We start from the raw sequence: 20,254 nt of genomic DNA on the forward strand, positions 1-20,254 counted from the left end.
CGGCCTAAACTCGGGATCACTAAGGTGCCGCACTTCCTTCTGGTATAGAAATAGGGCGGGCCAATATCAAGAAAGGAAGAGTGTGATTGGTTAGCTGTGCGTCTTACGTGATTGGTTATTGGTCTGACTCTGGAAATAACCGTCCAGTTGCCTGAGAAACAATAACGTCATTATTTAATAGCCCATCAGTGATTGGTCCGCCCCTCAGGTTAAACTTAAAAGCCCAGGTTACCCACAGAAAACTGTATCACATAATCACCGTGACGATGAAGCTGAAGAGCCAGGATCAGTGGCTGGGCTATGTGCTTGCGCTTCACTTCCCGACCCTAGTACTTTGGAGAGACCTTGGGGCCATGGCACTGGACAATGGCTTGGCGAGAACACCTACTATGGGCTGGCTGCATTGGGAGCGGTTCATGTGCAATGTCGACTGCCGGGAAGAGCCGGATTCCTGCATCAGGTATCAGATTATTGGGTGCCCCCTTCCCTTCACTTTTCCGTATGTTTATCTGGATGTGTTTGGGGGAATGGAGGGTCTCAACGTGAATATTTGAACCAGAGGAAGAACTCCCCTACTATTGTTTGCTTTTTTTTATCCCCAGCAAACTGCTCTAAACTTTTCTCTGGTGACCCTTCCTTGTTTAGAAGCCCAGCCAGCGGCAACTGCTTCACTCCCTCTCGCTCTCCCTGTCAGGTAACCCAGCCAGGGACTTTCTTCATTTAACATGTGGTTATATTCAGACCCTTCTTGTGACATTCTTCTCTGTCTTTGCCTGACACTAGCCTTCAGCCAGCCCTAAGCACAGCTGCAGTGGGTTGGAAGACTGGGAAACTTAAGATTCGTGCCAATTCTTCTCCTTTTGGGGGTATGGGTTCCTTGGGTGTAACTGGAGAGTTTTAAAACGGCCATGGGTTCTCTGAAATCTACATCAGCCCTCGCGCTTGAGTGTGCAATCAAGCTGGAAAGTTGACCTGGTGGAACGTAGTACATCAAAGGTGATATTGAGGCTGGGTTAAACAGGTATTTAACCTATCTGACCCTCATCATCCTTGTCTGTAAATTGGAATAACATTACTTACCTCAAGGAACTGACTCAGAGAGAGAGAGAGAGAGCTATAAGTTGAATTCCTATCTCACACTGGTGAGCTTTCATTGAAATTAACCCATTTAAAGTATGTAACACACGATCCCCAGCACCCCCCCCAAAAAAAAAGTATGTAACACAGTGCCTGACCCCTAGATTGAGCAAATGGCATCCATGGGAAATAGATATTAAGTCTGCAAATTTGAATATGTGTATTTTTCTGGAAAGGGGGTCTTTACATTTCTTAATATTCTCAAAGGGATTCATGATCTAGAAAAGGTTACTTAAGAATCACTGATATTGTTGAAAACATAATAAGGTTACCCATGGTGCAGAGGCCCCTCTAAAGGCAGTAGTTGTAGTACCTCTTTGCGTCCATAAGTTATTCCTGTGAATGTTATTTACAGATAAAGTGAGGATGTTGGTCAGACATCACAAGTAATTGACCCTTTAAGTTTCAGTTAGTCTGCTGTGACTTTAGCATACAGTGTGTGTGGCACAGATGCACATCCCAGATTTCTTCCTTTGTTTTTTTTTTGGGGGGGAGGGGGAGCTTTTCCTTTTTTTAAAGTGATGGTTGCCTTATTTTTGTTCCTGGTTGTAAAACCAATGCATGGTCATTGCAGCAAATGTAGATGGTAAAATATGGTACAGTGAAAATTAAAATTCCTATTTCACAATCCAGAAATAATCATGGTTAAATTATGGCATATTTGCAACCGTTTTCTATGTAAATGAAAACTTCGGTTTCTTTTTTTCATTATTTTCCCTAAAATGTGTATCACATTTATATCATGAGTGGTTAACTGCTAGACTCTGGGACCCTGCCTGAGTTCAAATCTTATCTCATTGTTACTTTGCCATGTGACTTTGGGCAAAGTACATATCTTTTCTAGATATATGCAGAGTAGAGTGCCTGGCACAAAATAAGAGATTCATAAATGCAAATTGTCTGCATATACCATAATTTATTTAAGTAATCCCCATTTAAGAAAGTCACTGTTTTTCTGTTGCTAGCAACTTAGTTCTTCAAATGTTATACATCATCTGATTTTTACCTAATTTTTTCCTTAGAACCCAAATTATTGGATCCAGATGTTAGATAGATTGTTTAGCCATGAACGGGTGAATATGGGAAGGATAGACAATAAAGAACCATAACTTCCAGGGAGAACATCAGACAGATATATCAAAAAGAGAGTCCTTGAACACAGAACTGGGGATAACAGGAAACCTTATCTATACAGACAAGTGTTGGGGAAATGGGGACTGATATGTCAAACCCCAGTCATAATTTGTTATAACCCCTTAAAAGAACTATTGTTTCAAAACTTTATCTCTTAAGACCAGGTCTCCATGACCCTCCCTTTGTAGCTAAGTAATCACAACCACCACAAAGTTTATTGAGGTCTGTACAAAGGGTAATAAGTCTCTTAGGGGGTTATGTAAAGTTTGCTGAGAGCTGTTCAAAGAATAAAAACCATTCTAGCATTCTATGGGTATGCAAAAACTGGAACAAGAACAAAGAAACCCAAATTTTAAAAAAATAATCCTCAGACTCTAAGACATGACCCTAAAGTATGCATCCTTATCTCACCCACTCTCTAGTAAACTCCTGCCTATTACTCTGAACAACTTGCTGGAAATTCTTTCTGCGGGGGTGTAAGAAATGATTGCTGTGGATTCCAGTAGTCCCGTTTGCCCTGCAGGTCTTCTCTGGAACACAAAGTTATGTCCATTCTGATACATGTCACACTATCCTTCCCAAAGATTTTTCAAATGTGCATTCTCAACAACAGTGTGTAAGAATGCCTGTTTCCCTCCATCCTGGCCAACAATATATTTTTGTTATTCTTTGAAACCTTTCCAATCTTGTAGGTGTTTTTATTTGCATTTCTTTTTTGTTTTTTAAGATGCTGGGTATGGAACCCAGGGGCTTCACACATGCTAGGCTAGGCAAGTGCTCTACCACAAAGCCTCTATTATTTGCATTTCTTTGATTACTAACAAAGCTGAATATCTTTTCGCATGATAAATCGACTCTTTCCAGCTGTTTCTTTCATGGATTGCTCCTTTGTGTCAGTCCCCTATTCAATTGGAATGTCTGGGTTTTTGTTGTTCTGATCAACCATATGTTGGGAATACAGGTGGGATTCCTGTTATGTGTTGTTTTTTTTTAATGTATGTAATCAGGCACATCATTTCTTTTATGATTTCTGGCTTTGGGGTCTGGATACCAAGAAATATTAAACATGGTTCAGATAAAAGCAAAGACAGTTTTATTTGAGTGCAGAATAGATTTATAAATCAGGAGCACTGGCTTAGTTAGATAGAACTAACATTACACAAAAGGGAAGGTGAGCTTGGTTTTTTTGTTGTGGTTTGGTTTGGTTTGGTTTGATTTGGTTTGGTTTCGGTACTGGGGATTTAATCCGGGGACACTTAACACTTAGCTATAACATCACCCCTTTTTTATTTTGAGATAGGGTCTCACTAAGTTGCTTAGGGCCTTACTCAATTGCTGAGGCAGCTCTCAAACTTGTGATCCTTGTGTCAGCTTCCCGAGTTGTTGGGATTACAGCCATGTGCCATTCCACCTGACTGAACTTGGGCTTTTATAAGAAGTGTGTAGTGCAGTTTACCATATTTTAGAGGGGAAAAAGTCTCATGGTATCAGGTGACTGAATCTACTTCTAAACTTTCTCTTAAAGTTCTTTAATCTTTGTATTCTAATTCTAAACTACACTAGGTGTCTTTAATTTTTATAGAAAGTACACATTTACTCTTTCAGGTGAACTTTTTTAATCTTTTTGCCAAGTTCCTTAAAAAGTTCTTTTGGGATTTCTCAGGGTTTTATTAAATATAGAAAGAGTTCATAAGGTCAGTTTGCTTTTTAATTTTTTATTGTTTCTTTTTCATTATAACATTAGGATTCATTTTGACATAATTAAAAGCATGGAATATAATTTGCTCAAATTCAGTCTCTAGTATTTCCCCTTCCCCTCCCCTCCTATCTTCCCCTGTTCCCTTTCTTCTACTCTACTGACCTTTCTTACTTACTTTTATATACATACATATATATATATATATATATATATATATATATATATATCTTTGGTGATGAGGATGTGAGGGAAGTGGTACACTCATACATTGTTGGTAAGACTGCAAATTAGTGTAAGCACTCTGGAAAGAAGTATGGAGATTCCTCAAAAAACTAGGAATGGAACCACCATATGATCCAGCTATCCCACTCCTCGATATATATACAAAAGATCTAAAATCAGTATACTGTAGTAACACAGCCACATCAGTGTTTATAGCAGCACAATTCACAAGACCCAAGCTGTGAAATCAGCCAGGGTGCCCTCGAACAGGTGAATGGATAATATGTGGTATATATACACAATGGTCTATTACTCAGCCATAAAGAAGAATAAAATGATGGCATTTGATGGTAAATGGATGGAACTGGAGACTATCATGCCAAGTGAAATAAGCCAGACCCAGAAAGCCAAAAGCTGAATGTTTGCTCTGATATGTGGAATGTAGTCTGAAATAAGCAGGAAAAAACGTTGGCTTTTCAAAAATACTGAGTTTTCTTATCCAAGAGCAAAATAATGTTTCTCCAATTATTCAAATAATTTGGGAACATTCATAGTTTTAACATATGGACAGTATATGTATCTTAAATTTATCTTTAGTTTATTTTAGCTTTTTCTGTTTCTTCTTAATTGCTCTTGTGAATGGAATAATTTTCTCCAAACAGGTAAGTGTTGATATCTAAAGGAGCTGCTTATTATATTAACTTTACAGTTTCTTATTCTGCTAAACTTTCTTCATAATTCTAATACCCTTTTCAATTTCCTTATGTATCCCTCATTCCTATTTTGTTCCTTTTATTGCAAAAACATATGCTTTTAGTTTTAAGAAAAATCTACCATAAGATAGGCATAAGAAAAGTAGTAAAATCCATTCCCCCCAATAACCTTGCCCATTCACTTGACTGCTCTTCTCCAGAGACACCCACTATTCAGTGCTTGCTTGTATAGCCTTCCAGATGTATTTATGCATTTGAACACAAGTCTGTGTTTTGTCTAAAATACAAATTGCTGTGTTAGATATGAAGTTTTTTACTTGATTTAAAATTAAATATTCTGGTCACCTTTCCTTGTTAGAATATATAAATCTACTTTAGTTTCATGGTTTCATAGTATTCCATTAAGTTCAACTTAACCAGTTCTCTTCTGATAGAAATTTAGGTTCATTACAGTTTTTCAGTATTGCAGACTATACAGCAATAAACGTACATTTTATGCAGTAATATCACTATCCATAGGATAAAATTCCTAGAAATGATACAAAAAGACTGCCAAGCTGGGCGCAGTGGCACATTCCTATAATCACAACAGCTCAGGAGGATAATAGGGCTGGGATTGTGACTCAGTGGTCAAGTGCCCCTGAGTTCAATCCCTGGTAACAAAAAAGAAAAAAAAAAAGACTGCCAAATAAGGCAGCATTCTCTTCTGACTCTCCAACCAATTCAGGGTCCTGTTACAACCTAACTAACTTTTAGATGAAAATGGCATCTCATTTGTATTTGTGCCTCTTTTTGTAAAAGTGAAAATGGGCATGATTATTCGCCATTTGTATTTCTTTGACTCTGAAATGTGTTGCCCATTTTCCTGTTGGGTTATTCATCTCTTGTTTTTACTAATTCTCAGGAGTTTTCTGCCATCCTTTGTTCAAATATGCTGTAAATATTGTCCAAGGTAGCTGCTTAACTTTGTTTATGGTGTTTTCAGCCCTCCAAAAATTTTTAATTTTTATGCAGATAAATTTGTCTGTTTTATCCTTAATAATTTGAGTTTTAGGTCATTTAAGTGAGGATTTTGGCAGAAATTTGGGGGAAATTGTTTTTGTAGTAACTTCTAAATCATTGCTTAAATGCTGTCAATAATACTTACATAAGAGTACCTTCAGAGACAACTCCTTTCCCAGATCATTTTTTTAAACTTTTTTTGTTTTAGATGGACAGAATACCTTTATTTTATTTATTTATTTTTATGTGGTGCTGAGGATTGAACTCAGTGTATCACATGTGCTAGGCAAGCGCTCTACCACTGAGCCCCTCCCAATAATTTTTTAACAAAAGTAAGTCAGCTACATTTTCTCTCAAACTTTCCTAATAAACAACTAACAGGCAACTCTGCACTCATTAAATATTACTTACAACTGCATCTTCTTAAAATCTAGGAGTTGCAAAATGACTACCAAGCAGGCTTAATTTCTGACAAGCTCTACTTTCTGCCCTTCAGTCCTCAACAGCATAAATGTAAAATTAAGTCCAACAACTAGATTTTCCCTAGTGTAGCAATAATTTAGTCATGTCTATGAAAGCCAATAAATACTTCCTATGTAAACAAACTTGTAATTCTGTAATAGCAGAAAACTGCTTATGGTGCTATCTATACAGCATTCTATTTATTTCCATCTCAGGTTCTGAAACAAAAAAAAAAGAATTTTACCTCAAATTACAATTATAAAATAATTCAAACTATCCCTTAAAGCTAAATCAGATGCTTAAATTAGCCATCCTCTCTCCATTCCCTATCAAGGGAGGAAAACAAACCTGGTCATAGTTTTCTATGTTGCAGTATCAGCTGTCATTTAAAAGCCTTCCATCTCTAAGCTGATGGGCACAAATAATGCAACTTGAAAGTTAAGGAAATTGGCAGAACTTGGGGGAAAGAATATTTTCCACAATTTTACAGTACTTGTTTAGCGTTTAAGTATTTCCAAAGTGGTGATCAACTCTTCAGATTATATTAGAAGCATCATACCTCTTCACATCAACCATTGCCAGTTTCATTCAGTGACCTCCTTCCCCTATGGGAAGTATCCAGAAATTTACTATTTTCTTTTACAACTACTCACTAAGGGCTCTTCTACTGATGAGAGTAGGCAAAGTGCACGCTGTGTGTTGCATGTTTTATTTACCACCCTTGGCTTTATTTTCACAGTGAATTCCTGGCTTAATTGTAATCAGCCAAGAAACCCTCCCTATGTGCTCTCCAGTTATTCCTCATTACTTGCAAGGAGAGTCAAGCACAGAGGAAAGGAAAAAAAAAATACTTCAACATTGCCAGCCAAGCCATAAAAATGTGCGTTCTAGTTTGCTATATACCGGGAAACCATAGATGTGCTTCAGCCCCTTTCAAACCTGCAGGAAAAAAAAATCAAAAAGGTATAACTTTAAGGAATGCTAATTAGCTGTCGAAAAGGGGGGAATGGATAAAAGAATGGATAGCCTCAAAAGCTAACCACCCTCCAAACAGAAGGGAAGAGTACTGAGCATAGAAAAGGCAACACTGGGCCTGCCTTTAGAAATAAAATGACCATGCAGAAAATTACATTTGCAGATTGCATTAGAATTCAAGCCAACCAGACAGGATTAAAACAAATCTTAATTCTTCCTTGGGGCCAACATCCAGACCCCCACCCCACTCCAAAGAGAAGAATGATAATAGAGGTACTCACTAAAGAGAGAAAGACTAAGTTAAACAGATGCTTCCAAAATCTATCCCCATTCATTTGGTACAGTGTTCACCACAATTTCAACTAGACTAACATAGGAAGAGGTTAGAAAATATGCAATTTGCGATCAGGAGAAAAATATGGGGAGAGAGTAGTTTTACTATAGCATTGTTCATTTCAGTCCAGTTAAAACATTCCCACCATTATGGCTTAAAAATATATCTGTACAGGGAATTTTTTTTTTGGAGGTGAAGAAGCAGGGGATGCTTTTAAACTCAGTGTTTTAGAGAATTCATGGTCAGTCAGACAAAGAAGGGCTGTGCAGTTTTAAATCACAAGTCCCTCTCTTGCCTTTGTCAAATAACTTAGTCAAGCCCCATTTGCAGAATGTTGTCTATACAGCTGCTCTCCAGGATACCTGGATGGAAAGGCCATTTGGTTTAGTTGCTGCCTTCTAGGACCCAGGTTCCTGTGGTGGCAGCAGCAGCTCTCTCATTCCCATTTTAACTTTTTGGAGGGTTTTTGTTGTTTTATTTTTGTTTTTACTATGGTGTTGGATATAGAACCCAGAGCCTTGCCTATGCTAGGCATGGGCTCTAGCACCATGCTACTACTCTAGCCCCTTGTTTCAAGTGTTTAGGGTGGAAGAAATTTTGAAAGAACAGTTAATTTTACCTTACATTAGTTGTGATTACTTCCACACTTATTGGACTTGAAAATTTTTGTGTGATCCCAAATTTCATCTAATGAATTGTAATGATTATTGGAATTCCTTTTTCAGTGAGCAGCTCTTCATGCAGATGGCAGAACTCATGGTCTCAGATGGCTGGAAGGATGCAGGTTATGAGTATGTCTGCATTGATGACTGTTGGATGGCTCCCCAAAGAGATTCATTAGGCCGACTTCAGGCAGACCCTCAGCGCTTTCCTGGAGGGATCCGCAGACTAGCTAATTATGTGAGTTTGTAAATGAATCATTTTCATTCGGGGATCTGTAAGCACTTAGTCATAGAAGCTTGTTGAGAAATAGTCCTCGTGCCACTTAGGGAGTTGAATGGCTGCTGTTATCTGAACCCTGATTGTAAGACTTATCAGGTGGAATTTTCATCCCATCAGCAGATACATGTTTTGCAATAGCTCATGAGGCCCATCTTGGAGTTCTCCTTTTACTGAAACCTCTGAATTCTCTAGGAGGAAAAAGGAACTTGGTTCTTGTTGTATGTATGCATATATTTCCATATAAGCTTTGGGCAGCTATTAAAATTTTATTATAAACTAGAATTTTAGAACACACAAGGAAAATATTTTGGACATTAAGAGAAATAGAGCCCAATGCTAGCTAAAGGTGACAGACAGATTTTTTTCAGTAATACTGCAGTAGGGGAAAGAGCCAAGCTCAAATCCAAATGCAAAAAAGACAAGTGAAGATTCATAGCAATAAGCAAATTGAGGATTGAAGGGGTCAGTAGATGGAAAATTACTAAAAGATGTGAAGGGTGAGGGGATGATTTAGCAGGATTCTTGCTAAAACTGGGACATTAGAACACAGTTGAGGCTTGTCCTTGGAAAGGCATATTTTGGGATTCCATCAGGAATATTAGAGTAGCTGACAGCTTTCTCCTCAGTTCTGTTCTGTAGGTAACATGTATGGTTTGAACTTTCTCAAGAATTGGGGGATTTGTTCTTTGCCTTGCAACAAACTCATATGGAAAACTGGGGTGGGGAGATAATGGGAAAAAAAAAAAAAAAAACTCCAATATCCGGTGAAGCACACTTATCTGTTTCCCCAGCCTGGAGTGGTAGTGGTTTTCTCTACTTGATTGCCCCTCTATTGTGGTGACTCTTTCTTCTCATTTCAGGTCCACAGCAAAGGACTGAAGCTAGGGATTTATGCAGATGTTGGAAATAAAACTTGTGCAGGCTACCCTGGGAGTTTTGGATACTATGACATTGATGCTCAGACCTTTGCTGAGTGGGGAGTAGATCTGCTAAAATTTGATGGTTGTCACTGTGACAGTATAAAGCATTTGGCAGATGGTACGTTTCATTCGAGGGATTTATCTATGAACAAAGGGAAGAACTTTGAGACCAAGGTAGCTGAACATCCAAAGAACTAATCTTCAGGTTTAAAATATTCAGTTATAATATTATAATTTTTCTCAACTCCCACCTTTTCTCTTTCAGTTTGTTGGTTCATTCATTCATTCGTTTGTGGAATCCATGCATGCTTAATCATGGCTAATATTGTACACTTTTAACTCAAAAGAGTTCTGACAGTTCGTTACAATTTAGTGATTTAATTCTTTATAATATCATTTAGAAAAGAATCCAGAATGTCACATAGTCACAGAGAAATAAGCATCTTCATTCTTGCCTTTCCTAAATTTACATACCATCTCTGCAGTACCTCCTCAGAACAGCAGTCTGGGAAATATTATGCACAATTTTAGCACAGAGCAACCACTTTTCCCTGCTGCTGGTTTAAAATATAAATGTGGACCTTCCAGAAAGCCTCTTAAAACATACAGACCCAGATGGAAATTCCCTTTCCCTTATTTTACCCATTGTTTTCTCATACAGGTTATAAGTACATGTCCTTGGCCCTGAACAGGACTGGCAGAAGCATTGTATACTCCTGTGAGTGGCCTCTTTATATGTGGCCCTTTCATAAGGTGAGCTAGTGAGCCCAGAATTAAATTTTTAGAACTTGAGAATGAAGAAGACAAGATTCCCTTAAAGCCCATCCACTCCTCACCATCCCCACTACTGTAATTTATAGTCTAACCTACCACCACCTAGGAAGTTATCTTTGATTCTTCCCTTTAGCTCACCATTCATGTCCTATCCATCATCAGTCCTGCCAGTACTATCTCCAAAATATATCTTCAGTCAGCTCACTTTTTTCCCTCCTCTGCTTTCACTATTATGGCCTCCCAAGGCACTTACATTTCTCACCCAGACTTCTCTGATAGCCTGATCTACTTCCAGCCCTCTTCCCACCTCCATCAGTTTTCCAAGCAGCACCAACATTATCTTCTTAAAATCACATCTTTATCAGTTCCTTACTTAAATTTCTTAACTGGCTTCCCGCTGCACTTGGAATAAAATCAAACTCCATTGACCTGGCCCTTACTTGCTTTTCCAGCCTCCAAGGAATGATAGCCCTTTCTTACTTCACTGTTTTTCTGTCCCTCAAACATTGCTAATGTTTTTATACTTGCTTGTTGTTTTCTGCTAGGAGACATCTGCCCCCAGATGCCTTTTTAAAGGGTAGACTCCTTAACATTCAAGTCTCAGACCAGATGCCACATACTCAAGACAAGTCTTCTCTTAACTACTTTAAAATAGTCCTCTGTCCATTATGACATTAACCTGTTTAATTTCCTTCTAAAAGCTTGGCACCATTAACTTATTGTATGTCTCTCCACCAGAATATAAATTTCATAAGGACAGGGAACTTGTCCTACTTTATCACTGTTATTGCTAGCATATGGTAGGTAATAGTTATGAAATGAATTCCTATTTTCTTAAAAAGCCCTACAAGTCTCATCTTTTCCTCATCTTACACCTCAAACCTTCCACCTGTCTACAGACTTTTTGTTAATTCCAGTAACAAATTATATACTTAGGACTCAGATCTTTATGTTAATGGAATACTATGTAATTTGCAGCTTATTTTTACTTAAGATCATTTAAATCTGATTATAAAAGTAATACATGTTAATTTTACAAAAGTTTGGAAATTAAAATAACTTCCATAATGCCAGTAGATACCATTTGGTAAATTTTCAGCATAAACAGTATTCAAGTCATATTAATCCCTTATTAAAGTAGTACTGCCTACTTCTGAAGTACACTTATAATCTTGACACTTCATGGAAACCTTGATTCTGTAAACTAAAGGTTCCAAGAGCCTCATCTAAAGTGGGCTGTTTTCATCTAAAAAGAATGATAGAAAGTGAACAGAACTTTTACCTGTTTTCACAGCCTAATTACACGAAAATCCGACAGTACTGCAATCACTGGAGAAATTTTGCTGACGTTTATGATTCTTGGGAAAGTGTAAAGAGTATCTTGGAGTGGACCTCTTCTAACCAAGAGAAAATTGTTAAAGTTGCTGGACCAGGGGGTTGGAATGACCCAGATATGGTAAGGACTTGAGTCCTCCTTGTTCAAGACCAATAGTAGGATTGTTTCCTATTTGACATCCAAGGAAAATGGAGGTAAAGTTCCTGGGAGGCTTTCTGTTCTAAGAGAAGGGTACTGTAGAAAGTAGCTTTTCTCTGGGGTTCAAGGCAATTGTACAAATGTTTGGCCTTCTCTCATTTTTGTCCCAGTTAGTGATTGGAAACTTTGGTCTCAGCTGGGATCAGCAAATAACTCAGATGGCCCTCTGGGCTATCATGGCGGCTCCTTTACTCATGTCTAATGACCTCCGACACATAAGTCCTCAAGCCAAAACTCTGCTTCAGGATAAAGATGTGATTGCCATCAACCAAGACCCCTTGGGCAAGCAGGGGTACCGCCTTAGAAAGGTAAATAATGTTCTGTGGGAGAAAATAGTTCAGGAACTTGTTCTCCTTCCTTCTCTGGTTACAAATCAGCTGTTTTAGGTATGTATTTTCAGGTAGTCTTTTTATACCCAAGGATCATTTGTGGGCCTAAATCTGTTACATGAGGAAATGACTGCTCTTTTTTAAGAACACTGGTTTTTCCTTGATCTTTATGCCATCATCAGTAATAAGGCTTTTTGCTAGAACCATTACCTATTTCCAAAGTAGTCCTGTTACACAAGATTATATTCCTACATGTGCTCTTTTCCCCCTGTACTGGGGTTGGAATCCAGGGGCATGCTCTACCAGTAAGCTACATCCCCAACCCTGAGACTGGCCTTAGCTGGTCTGGAAATTGTGATCCACCTGCCTCAGCCTCCCAAGTAGCTGGGCTTATGAGGCATGCAACACTGCAACCAGCATGTGCTTGATAGTTCTGACATTATGACTGAATGCCAAACTAAAAAAGCAGCTCATTCCTAGTTATCAAGTAATCACTCTTTTTTTTTTTTTTTTTTTTAGGAAAACAACATTGAGGTATGGGAACGACCACTCTCAAACTTAGCCTGGGCTGTAGCTATGAGAAACCTGCAGGAAATCGGTGGACCTCGTTCTTACATCATCTCACTTGCTTCCCTGGGTCAAGGAGTGGCCTGTAATCCTGGTTGCTTTATCACACAGCTCCTCCCTGTGAAAATGCAGCTTGGGTTCTATGAATGGACTTCAAGCATAAAAACTCGAATAAATCCCACAGGCACTGTTTTGCTTCGGCTAGAAGGAAAAAACAGACTGCATCAAAAAGCTTAAATATACTTTTTAGTTGTATACTTTTTCTGAAGTGTCTAGCCCACTTTTCTACATTTTCTTCCACTTGCACTTTTATTTCCTTGAATAAAATTTCTCAAAGTTGGAAGTATAAAAGAGCTACTTAAAAAGTTAAAGAGAACTGTTTGGAGAAGGGCTTTTGAAACTAATGCCAAGTAACATCTCTAATTTATTGGGTACTTCTATGCCAGATTCTAAGATGCTTAAGGTGCTGATTCATTTTAACCCTCAGTCCTGAAGTAGGCATCACTGTGTACTACAAAACCCCAGATGTTAAATCACTATACTGTGCCTAACAAGGTACTTGGATGGTTTTACATACAATTTTAGTGCGAAGGGAAAATGAAATCTGCCATCTCAGGACAAGATGACCAGGTGAACTGTGATAAATTCCTGGTGGTGTCTGTAATCTACATCTAACAAATACAGATGGCTTGCTTTCACCAAGAATAACTAGATTATGACCCCTTAAAATGAAAAGACCCAGTGAGGAGGTAGTGATCTTCAAACCTAGAGTATTCAGACATGGTTATCATTTCAAGGTGATCTCTAGTCACTCTTTTAATTCTCTACTTTTCTCACAACTGGCTTGCCTGAGAACAAATCTGTAGACAGCTGCTCCTTTTCTACCTCCTTTTTATTACAAGCCTCCCAACAGAACTATGGACCTCACCCATCCTGAATATTCATACAACAGTACCAAAAGGCCCACCCAAAACAAAAAAAAAAAATGCATGCTGGAATAACTGTAGACTAACATCCAGTTGATAAAATCTGGAATAAAATTGTTAAACACACTCATCAGTGAATAGATGTACAATCTATCCAATGATCTTTCCATTGACAGATTGTGTGCCATATTTGTTTCACCATATAGTTCTGCTGCTGAAATACGAAGAGCTAATCAGTAAGACTGAAATGTAGGAGGAAAAGGATATGTAACTTCAAATGATGTTTCAAGAGGTATTTGTTAAAATGGAGAGAATAATAAGGTTTCATTTGTTTTTTCATTTACCAGAGATTGAACCCAAGGGCACTTAAGCTGAGTTATATCCCCAGCCCTTTCTTATTTTATTTTTAGACAAGGATATTGCTAAGTTGCTTAGGGCCTCTAAATTGCTGAAGCTATGAATTTGCAACCTTCCTGCCTCAGCCTCCAGAGCTGCTGGGATTACAAGCATTCGCCACCATGACCCACTGATTAAAGTTTCTTAAGGCACTTAATACACTGAAGTATGTAGTTTTTTTTCCACTTATCCCAACATGATAAAAATATCAACTTTAAAAGGGTAGCACTTGTCTAGCATATAAGAAGTCCCAGGTGCAACCCATAATACAGTCCTTCCCCAAAGTTTAAAAATAATGTAACATGTCATAATGGTTAATGGGGAGGGGGGTCTAAAGATCTAAGAACTATACATTATACAATATATAATATACTCTGCCTAGATAGCAGGGCCAATTTTTTTTTGCAGTGCTGGGTTATGCAATGCCTCACATGTGCTGGGCAAACAGCACTCTACCACTGAGCTATATACCCAACCCACCCCCCGCAAATCCTATGAAATGCCTGAGGTGCCAAAGAGGTATGAGAGTTTATCTCAGTTATCTCTACTTAGATAAAATAAGAACCAATAACTTTTGCTTAACAGCAAATGGGATCCCTCGGAAGTCCAAGTGACTAAAGTGCCAAATTAGATAATCACACATCTGATATGAGCTCAGCCAGTTAGTCAAAATGTAGTATTCCAAACCATAAGCACAAATTTCCCAAACACCAAATGCAAACAAATTAAGTGAAGATAACTTCAACATTTTATTATCTTCATAATAAAAAAATGAACTTAGAACTGGATCACTTGGCCCTGTAACAAAACAGAAAAAAAAAGTTAAAAGAGTTTTGTATTTTGCAAACCACCACCACTCCATCAATGACATCTTTTCTAAAGACAGAATCATGCTATCTATGTTGAAGGAAGTTTCCTCATTCTTCCTTTCCTACTTAAAACCAACACCAAAAACCTTACACTGGTATCAAAATTTTCTAAGCATCAAATTGATGCTTAGTAAGTTTTAGATTTCAGATACTGGATTTAAGGATGCTCAATGCAAGTCTATGCAAGTATTCCCAAACCTAAAAAATTTCTGGTCCTAAGCATTCAGACAAGGGATACATAAGCTATACCACCAGGTATAAACTGAGTAATTTTTTGAGGACTGTCCCTGAGCTGTATGCCACAATAAAATCAGCAGAAATGGTCACAACACTAAACATACTAAAGCTATAAATAAGATTGTACCTTTCTCTTCTTATCTCCTCCCAGTTCAAAATGCTTGCATCTCTTAATAGCCAACATTCTCTTAGATCTACAGTTAGGCTCAACACACTCAAGCCTCAGCACAATCTTCTTTGTAGTTTTAGCCTGGAAAAAAAAGTTAAATCCTTTGTGTAAATCATTGTAGATCACTTTCTGGCTAGGTATGGTGGCACACACCTGTAATCATAGCAACTTGGGAGGCTGAGGCTGCAGGAATTCAAGTTCCAGACCAGCCTCAGCAACTTACCAAGACCCTGCCTCAAATTTTTAAAAAAAGGGCTAGAGATTTGTAAAGAATGCTCAGTGGGTAAAGCACCCCTGGGTTTGATCCCTTGTGAAAGAAAAGGAATTTAAAAAATCACTTTTTTCAAAAATCTTGAGTATTTTGTGTTCAACACTAAATGTTTTATAAATGATAGTGCCATTTGTCTTTAGCTGTAAGGAGAAAGTAATATCTAAAAATCTAGAAAAAGAATGGCAGGTTATCCAACTGTCATCAAGTTCTAATATCCAGTCACATCAAATATCCTAAAGAGCTTATTATACTTTCATTATGCCACCTTGAGCTTCTGGCCTCTCAGCAGATTGATGCATAGTTCCTATATATTTCATATAATCAAAAAGGAGTGAACCAAGTTCTTGCAACTATGTAAGAACAACTTTTCTGGAATTCATGTACATTTGAGTGGATTATCTAACTCAAGTTACACTCCCTACTAATACAACTTTTTTTTTTTGGGGTGCTGGGGATCGAACCCAGGGCCTTCTGCTTACAAGGCAAGCACTCTACCGACTGGGCTATCTCCCCAGCCCCCTAATACAACTTTTAAGCCTTCCCCATCAAGGTTCTGCTGCTCATTTGCAGCTCTCAAAAGATCAAGACATAGACAGAACCTCTCCATCTTTTAGACAATTTACATAACCACCCTGAGGTCATACCACTTACTGAACTCAAATGAAGTCACTCCTTAATATTTTCTGGAACCAGGCTGGATGAGGAGAAAAGTGGTAAGAGATGCAGTGCAGGATGGATTGCTATATTCCAGGCACTGTGCAAATTACTTTAAGTAGCCAAATCCCATAGAAGAAAAACAGCCCAAGAACAACAAATATATTATTAAGGTCAATGGAAGGCCTAAATGACTATTTGAAGGCTTCATGAAAGAGGTAGCAGACAGAGAAGCCAAATGACTTTTGGTTTTTTTTTTTTTTTTTTTTTTTTTAATAATGCTGGGGAATTGATGAATACTGGGCTTTACCACACTAAGCAAAAGCTCTTCCACTGAGCTATAACCCCAGCCCCAAATAACAATTCTTAGTACAATCAAGAGCTGAGAATTCACACCTGATAAAGGGAACAGGGAAAAGGACTTACTGATGTACTAACACTTCGAGCTTTAGGAAATAGGACATAATCCTCGATTTTTGCCTCTTCAGAAAGAGAAAGAGGACAAAAAATGTAAACAGTGCAGTACTGTAAACTAGGACATCCCGGCTCCACTGCCTACAGGTATCACTGCAGGCACCTGCAATAACTTTGCTGAGATTAAGGCTATGTGTGTGGAGTAGAGATGACAAATGCAAGATTCTTACCACAGTAAGAGCCATATCAATTCATGACAACCACTAACCTTTTTCCTGAAAATTGGCTTAGTCTGCCCACCATAGCCACTCTGTTTCCTGTCATAGCGCCGCTTTCCTGGGAAAAAGAAAAGTTATTTGTTATGGTACATTACAGATCATAAACCACAACAGTCACATGGAAGTCTTTTGGGTTTTACCTTGAGCTTCTCAGATTAGTGCCTATATGAGGGCAGGGTGGCGGAAAGGACACGACACTGGGCTCTTAACCTTAGCGCACTGCTTCGCAAATGCCCCATCAACACCAAATTAGGCAGAAAACATCTTACCCTGTGCATACAGAGAATCCTTGCCCTTCTTGTACTGTGTCACTTTGTGGGGTTGGTGTTTGCCACACTTCTTACAGAACGTCCGGCGGGTCTTAGGAACGTTCACCTAGTAAACATACCATTCACAAGGGAGTATTATCAGACTACAATGGCACAAGAGCCTCACTGACTCAGCCGCAGCTGAGGAATCCCACGCCCATTCAATTCTAAATCCTTGCTAACACGTAACGATCAAAACGTGGTCCAGTCTCATGTGCTTCAAGAAGTACAGCGACCTCCATTGGGCCCCAAAGAGGGAAGACAGCTTATTAACCTCGCCCACGGCTAAGTCTACCTCTTTGACCCCATCACTTCAATTTCAGACCCCAGAGCCTGGTCTCTTCGGAATCGATCCCAATAATAACGGGTTTTATTGGTATATGGGGGCCACATAGCGGCCTGGACCCACGGCAGGATAGTACCGTCTAAGCATTGGCAAGGATTAAGCTGGATGTTACAGGATCCAAACCGAATGTCCTACCATGTTTGCGGGAGCGTTATCGGAAAGGAAAGAAAGAAGTAGAGCCGGAAACGGAAGTATATAGGCGGTTCCGGCTCGCACTTCCTCATGGGAGTCGGAGAGAGCCACAAAAGAGTCTAAGGTTCGGGGTGCAGCGCCCTCTGGTGGCTGAGAGGACTCAACTCCTAGCCCAGGGCGGGAGCTTCAGGAAGGGCTTTACCTAAAGGTTGGTCTACGCTCCTCGACCCCTCCTGTCTCCCGGCTTTGCAACTTTTCATTTTGGGCGGGTGTTACTATGTAGTATCGTTAAGTGAAGGGAGCAATCCTCTTTCCAGACTCTCTGGCCTCCCTGTGCCTGAAGGAAGCAGAGACTAGGGTAGAGTGCAGGGGCCCTCCATCTCTGCATTTCATTCCTGTTTCACCTCAAGTATGCTGAACATGTTTCGCAGCGAACTGCTGCTGGTTTGAAGAAGGAATTGGAAGGAGCCACTTGCTCTAATTAATTTATCACGAGGTCAGTAGGTCTATTCAACAAATGTTTATTGAATGTCTATTCTGTGTCAGGCACTGTTGTAAGGGAGAGACACAGTAATCTAATATACTCAAAATATAAAACTATGGATTGAGTTCTTTAAAGAAAAGGAAAAATGAACCCTATTAAAGCAACACCTTTTAGGGGAGGGAGTAAGTTGACTGCTGCAGGTTATGACAAGTGACAGTGAAATTGTTCAGCTCCTGCAATAGCAGTAATCAGGCCAAGAATGTATCCATCAATTCTTCCCTTCCCAGTGTAGTTGGCAGCAGGTGTGTACTAGGTTTCAAGACAGTTCAGCAGAGAAAGGCAAGAGTGCTGAACTTCAAAATGGATTGTCTCCATACAATTCTCGCAGTAATTCTAGAATGTAGATGGTACTATCATTCCCATTTTACAGATTAACAAATTGAGGCCATGTAATGTTGTGATTTACCCAATTTCAACAGTATTTAGTGGATCCAGGATACAAACCTGAGTAGTATAACTCCAAAGTCTGGGTTCCTTTACAATTATGCAATACTGCTATTGTGGCCTACTAAGTATAACACTGCTAAATAAAATTATGGAGCACTGATGTGCTAGGTATTCTCCTAACCACCTTGCATACAACCTCTTTTAATCTTGACAACAACCACAGGAGGCAAGTACCATTATGAGTATTTAGCAGGTAAGGAAACCAAGGCATAAGAAGCATTAAATTCACTTACCTAAAGTCACACGGGTGGTTATTTTTTAAGCTGGAACGTGATCTTAGGTGGTCTAACACCATAACCTTGTACTTAACCACTATACCACACAGGCTGAAGCAGAGATGTCAGCATGGTTGAGAATAGTAAGGACAGAGAGTCTGACTGGGATGCAGGAGGAGGTGGCAGTGGATTAGGATCTAAGGAACTATGAGAGCCTAAAGTATACTGTTTGCACCAATGAGTCCTGAGTTGACGCTGGTCACTCCCTTTTTTATGGTCTCTGGGACTGTTAATAAAAACATTACCATTATCTGCTACATTTCTTAAAAGTTTCTTTGCCAAACTACCAGCTTGAAATCTCACAGCATGTTCTTCTCTTCAGACTAAAGCAACCACACTGATATTTAGGGAATTTCTAAAGGTTTGTATGTCGATTACATGGAAACATGGGTACAGTGAACACAAGGCCTCTTCCTCTAATCAACTTTTGTTCTATCATTCCCCATGTGGCATGACTTAAGTTTTTTGTTTGTTTTTATTTTAAAAATATTTAATTGAAAAATTAATATATATTCAAGGTATCCAGTGTGATGATTTGATATTCATATACATTGTATAATGATTATCATAGTCAAGTTAACACATCCATTATCACCCATAGTTGCCATTTTGTGCATGTATAGGAGTGAGGACACTTCAATCTGTTCTCTTATCAAATTCAAGTAAACAGTATAGTATTAACTATCCTCAACATGCTATACATTGGAGCCCCAGAACTCATTCTTCTTATTCATTTGTATACCAATCCTGATCTCTGTCTCAGACATGCTCCTGCTCATTAATTTTCCCATACAGTGAGGCACTCAGAATTTAACACAAGACTGTAGGTGTGGTTAGGCCTTGCAGAGTAGATGTTATGTTCACTTTCCTCTTTCTGAATATTTTAATTCTACAAGAAAGTCTAATGTTGCCTTGGGTTTTTGGGCAACCATGTAACTAACGTGACATTTCTCTTGATTACTGTCTACAAAAACCCTGAACCATTTTTTACAAATGTTACTGCTACCCCACTTTTACTTGGAGTCATTTTCTTGGGGTGGAAGGGTGGTAACTGGGGATTGAAACCAGGGGCACTTTGCCACTGAGCTATAGCCACAGTCCTATTTATTTATTTATTTATTTATTTATTTATTTATTTATTTATTTATTTATTTTAATTTTGAGACATGGTCTTGCTGAGCCTGGCCTCCAACTTGCAATCCTCCTGCCTCATTCTCCTGAATTGCTGGTATTACAGGTGTGCA

At 38.8% G+C, this 20,254-nt stretch overlaps 3 protein-coding genes across 4 annotated transcripts in view; 2 read left to right on the top strand and 1 right to left on the bottom strand.

Moving 5' to 3' along the window:
* Window positions 1–200: 200 nt before the first annotated feature.
* Window positions 201–13,785, top strand: GLA (galactosidase alpha). Its single transcript, XM_079123999.1, has 7 exons — window positions 201–460; window positions 8,404–8,578; window positions 9,481–9,658; window positions 10,202–10,293; window positions 11,609–11,770; window positions 11,959–12,156; window positions 12,697–13,785. The coding sequence occupies exons 1-7, from the start codon at window positions 267–269 to the stop codon at window positions 12,979–12,981; spliced, it is 1,284 nt and encodes a 427-aa protein (XP_078980125.1). The 5' UTR covers window positions 201–266; the 3' UTR covers window positions 12,982–13,785.
* On the bottom strand, window positions 12,947–17,808 carry RPL36A (ribosomal protein L36a). Its single transcript, XM_079124000.1, has 5 exons — window positions 17,748–17,808; window positions 17,228–17,333; window positions 16,949–17,016; window positions 15,300–15,422; window positions 12,947–14,864 (listed from the first exon to the last, which is right to left on the bottom strand). The coding sequence occupies exons 1-5, from the start codon at window positions 17,748–17,750 to the stop codon at window positions 14,844–14,846; spliced, it is 321 nt and encodes a 106-aa protein (XP_078980126.1). The 5' UTR covers window positions 17,751–17,808; the 3' UTR covers window positions 12,947–14,843.
* Window positions 17,809–17,856: 48 nt separating this feature from the next.
* BTK (Bruton tyrosine kinase) overlaps window positions 17,857–20,254 on the top strand; it is a 36,662-nt gene continuing 34,264 nt past the window's right edge. Inside the window, exon 1 of one of the 2 annotated variants that reach the window (XM_079123998.1) lies at window positions 17,857–17,952. The gene's annotated coding sequence lies outside the window, so the exon portion shown is untranslated. Of the gene's footprint in view, window positions 17,953–18,002; window positions 18,241–20,254 lie in introns of those variants that run through there. The other variant, XM_079123997.1, reaches the window with a different exon arrangement.

The sequence above is a fragment of the Sciurus vulgaris genome, assembly GCF_902686455.1.
Source record: "Sciurus vulgaris genome assembly, chromosome: X".
In the NCBI taxonomy this organism is placed as follows: Eukaryota; Metazoa; Chordata; class Mammalia; order Rodentia; family Sciuridae; genus Sciurus; species Sciurus vulgaris.

What these genes read in the sequence shown, in the direction of transcription:
- GLA (XM_079123999.1), top strand. Translation starts at nt 267, where the DNA reads ATGAAGCTGAAGAGCCAGGATCAGTGGCTGGGCTATGTGCTTGCGCTT. An exon ending in TATAAAGCATTTGGCAGATG is followed by an intron (nt 9,659 to 10,201) that starts GTACGTTTCATT and finishes TTTCTCATACAG; the next exon opens with GTTATAAGTACATGTCCTTG. An exon ending in ATATGTGGCCCTTTCATAAG is followed by an intron (nt 10,294 to 11,608) that starts GTGAGCTAGTGA and finishes CTGTTTTCACAG; the next exon opens with CCTAATTACACGAAAATCCG.
- RPL36A (XM_079124000.1), bottom strand. An exon ending in AGCCAATTTTCAGGAAAAAG is followed by an intron (nt 15,423 to 16,948) that starts GTTAGTGGTTGT and finishes TTTTTTTTCCAG; the next exon opens with GCTAAAACTACAAAGAAGAT. An exon ending in GAGGAGATAAGAAGAGAAAG is followed by an intron (nt 14,865 to 15,299) that starts GTACAATCTTAT and finishes GTTTTGTTACAG; the next exon opens with GGCCAAGTGATCCAGTTCTA.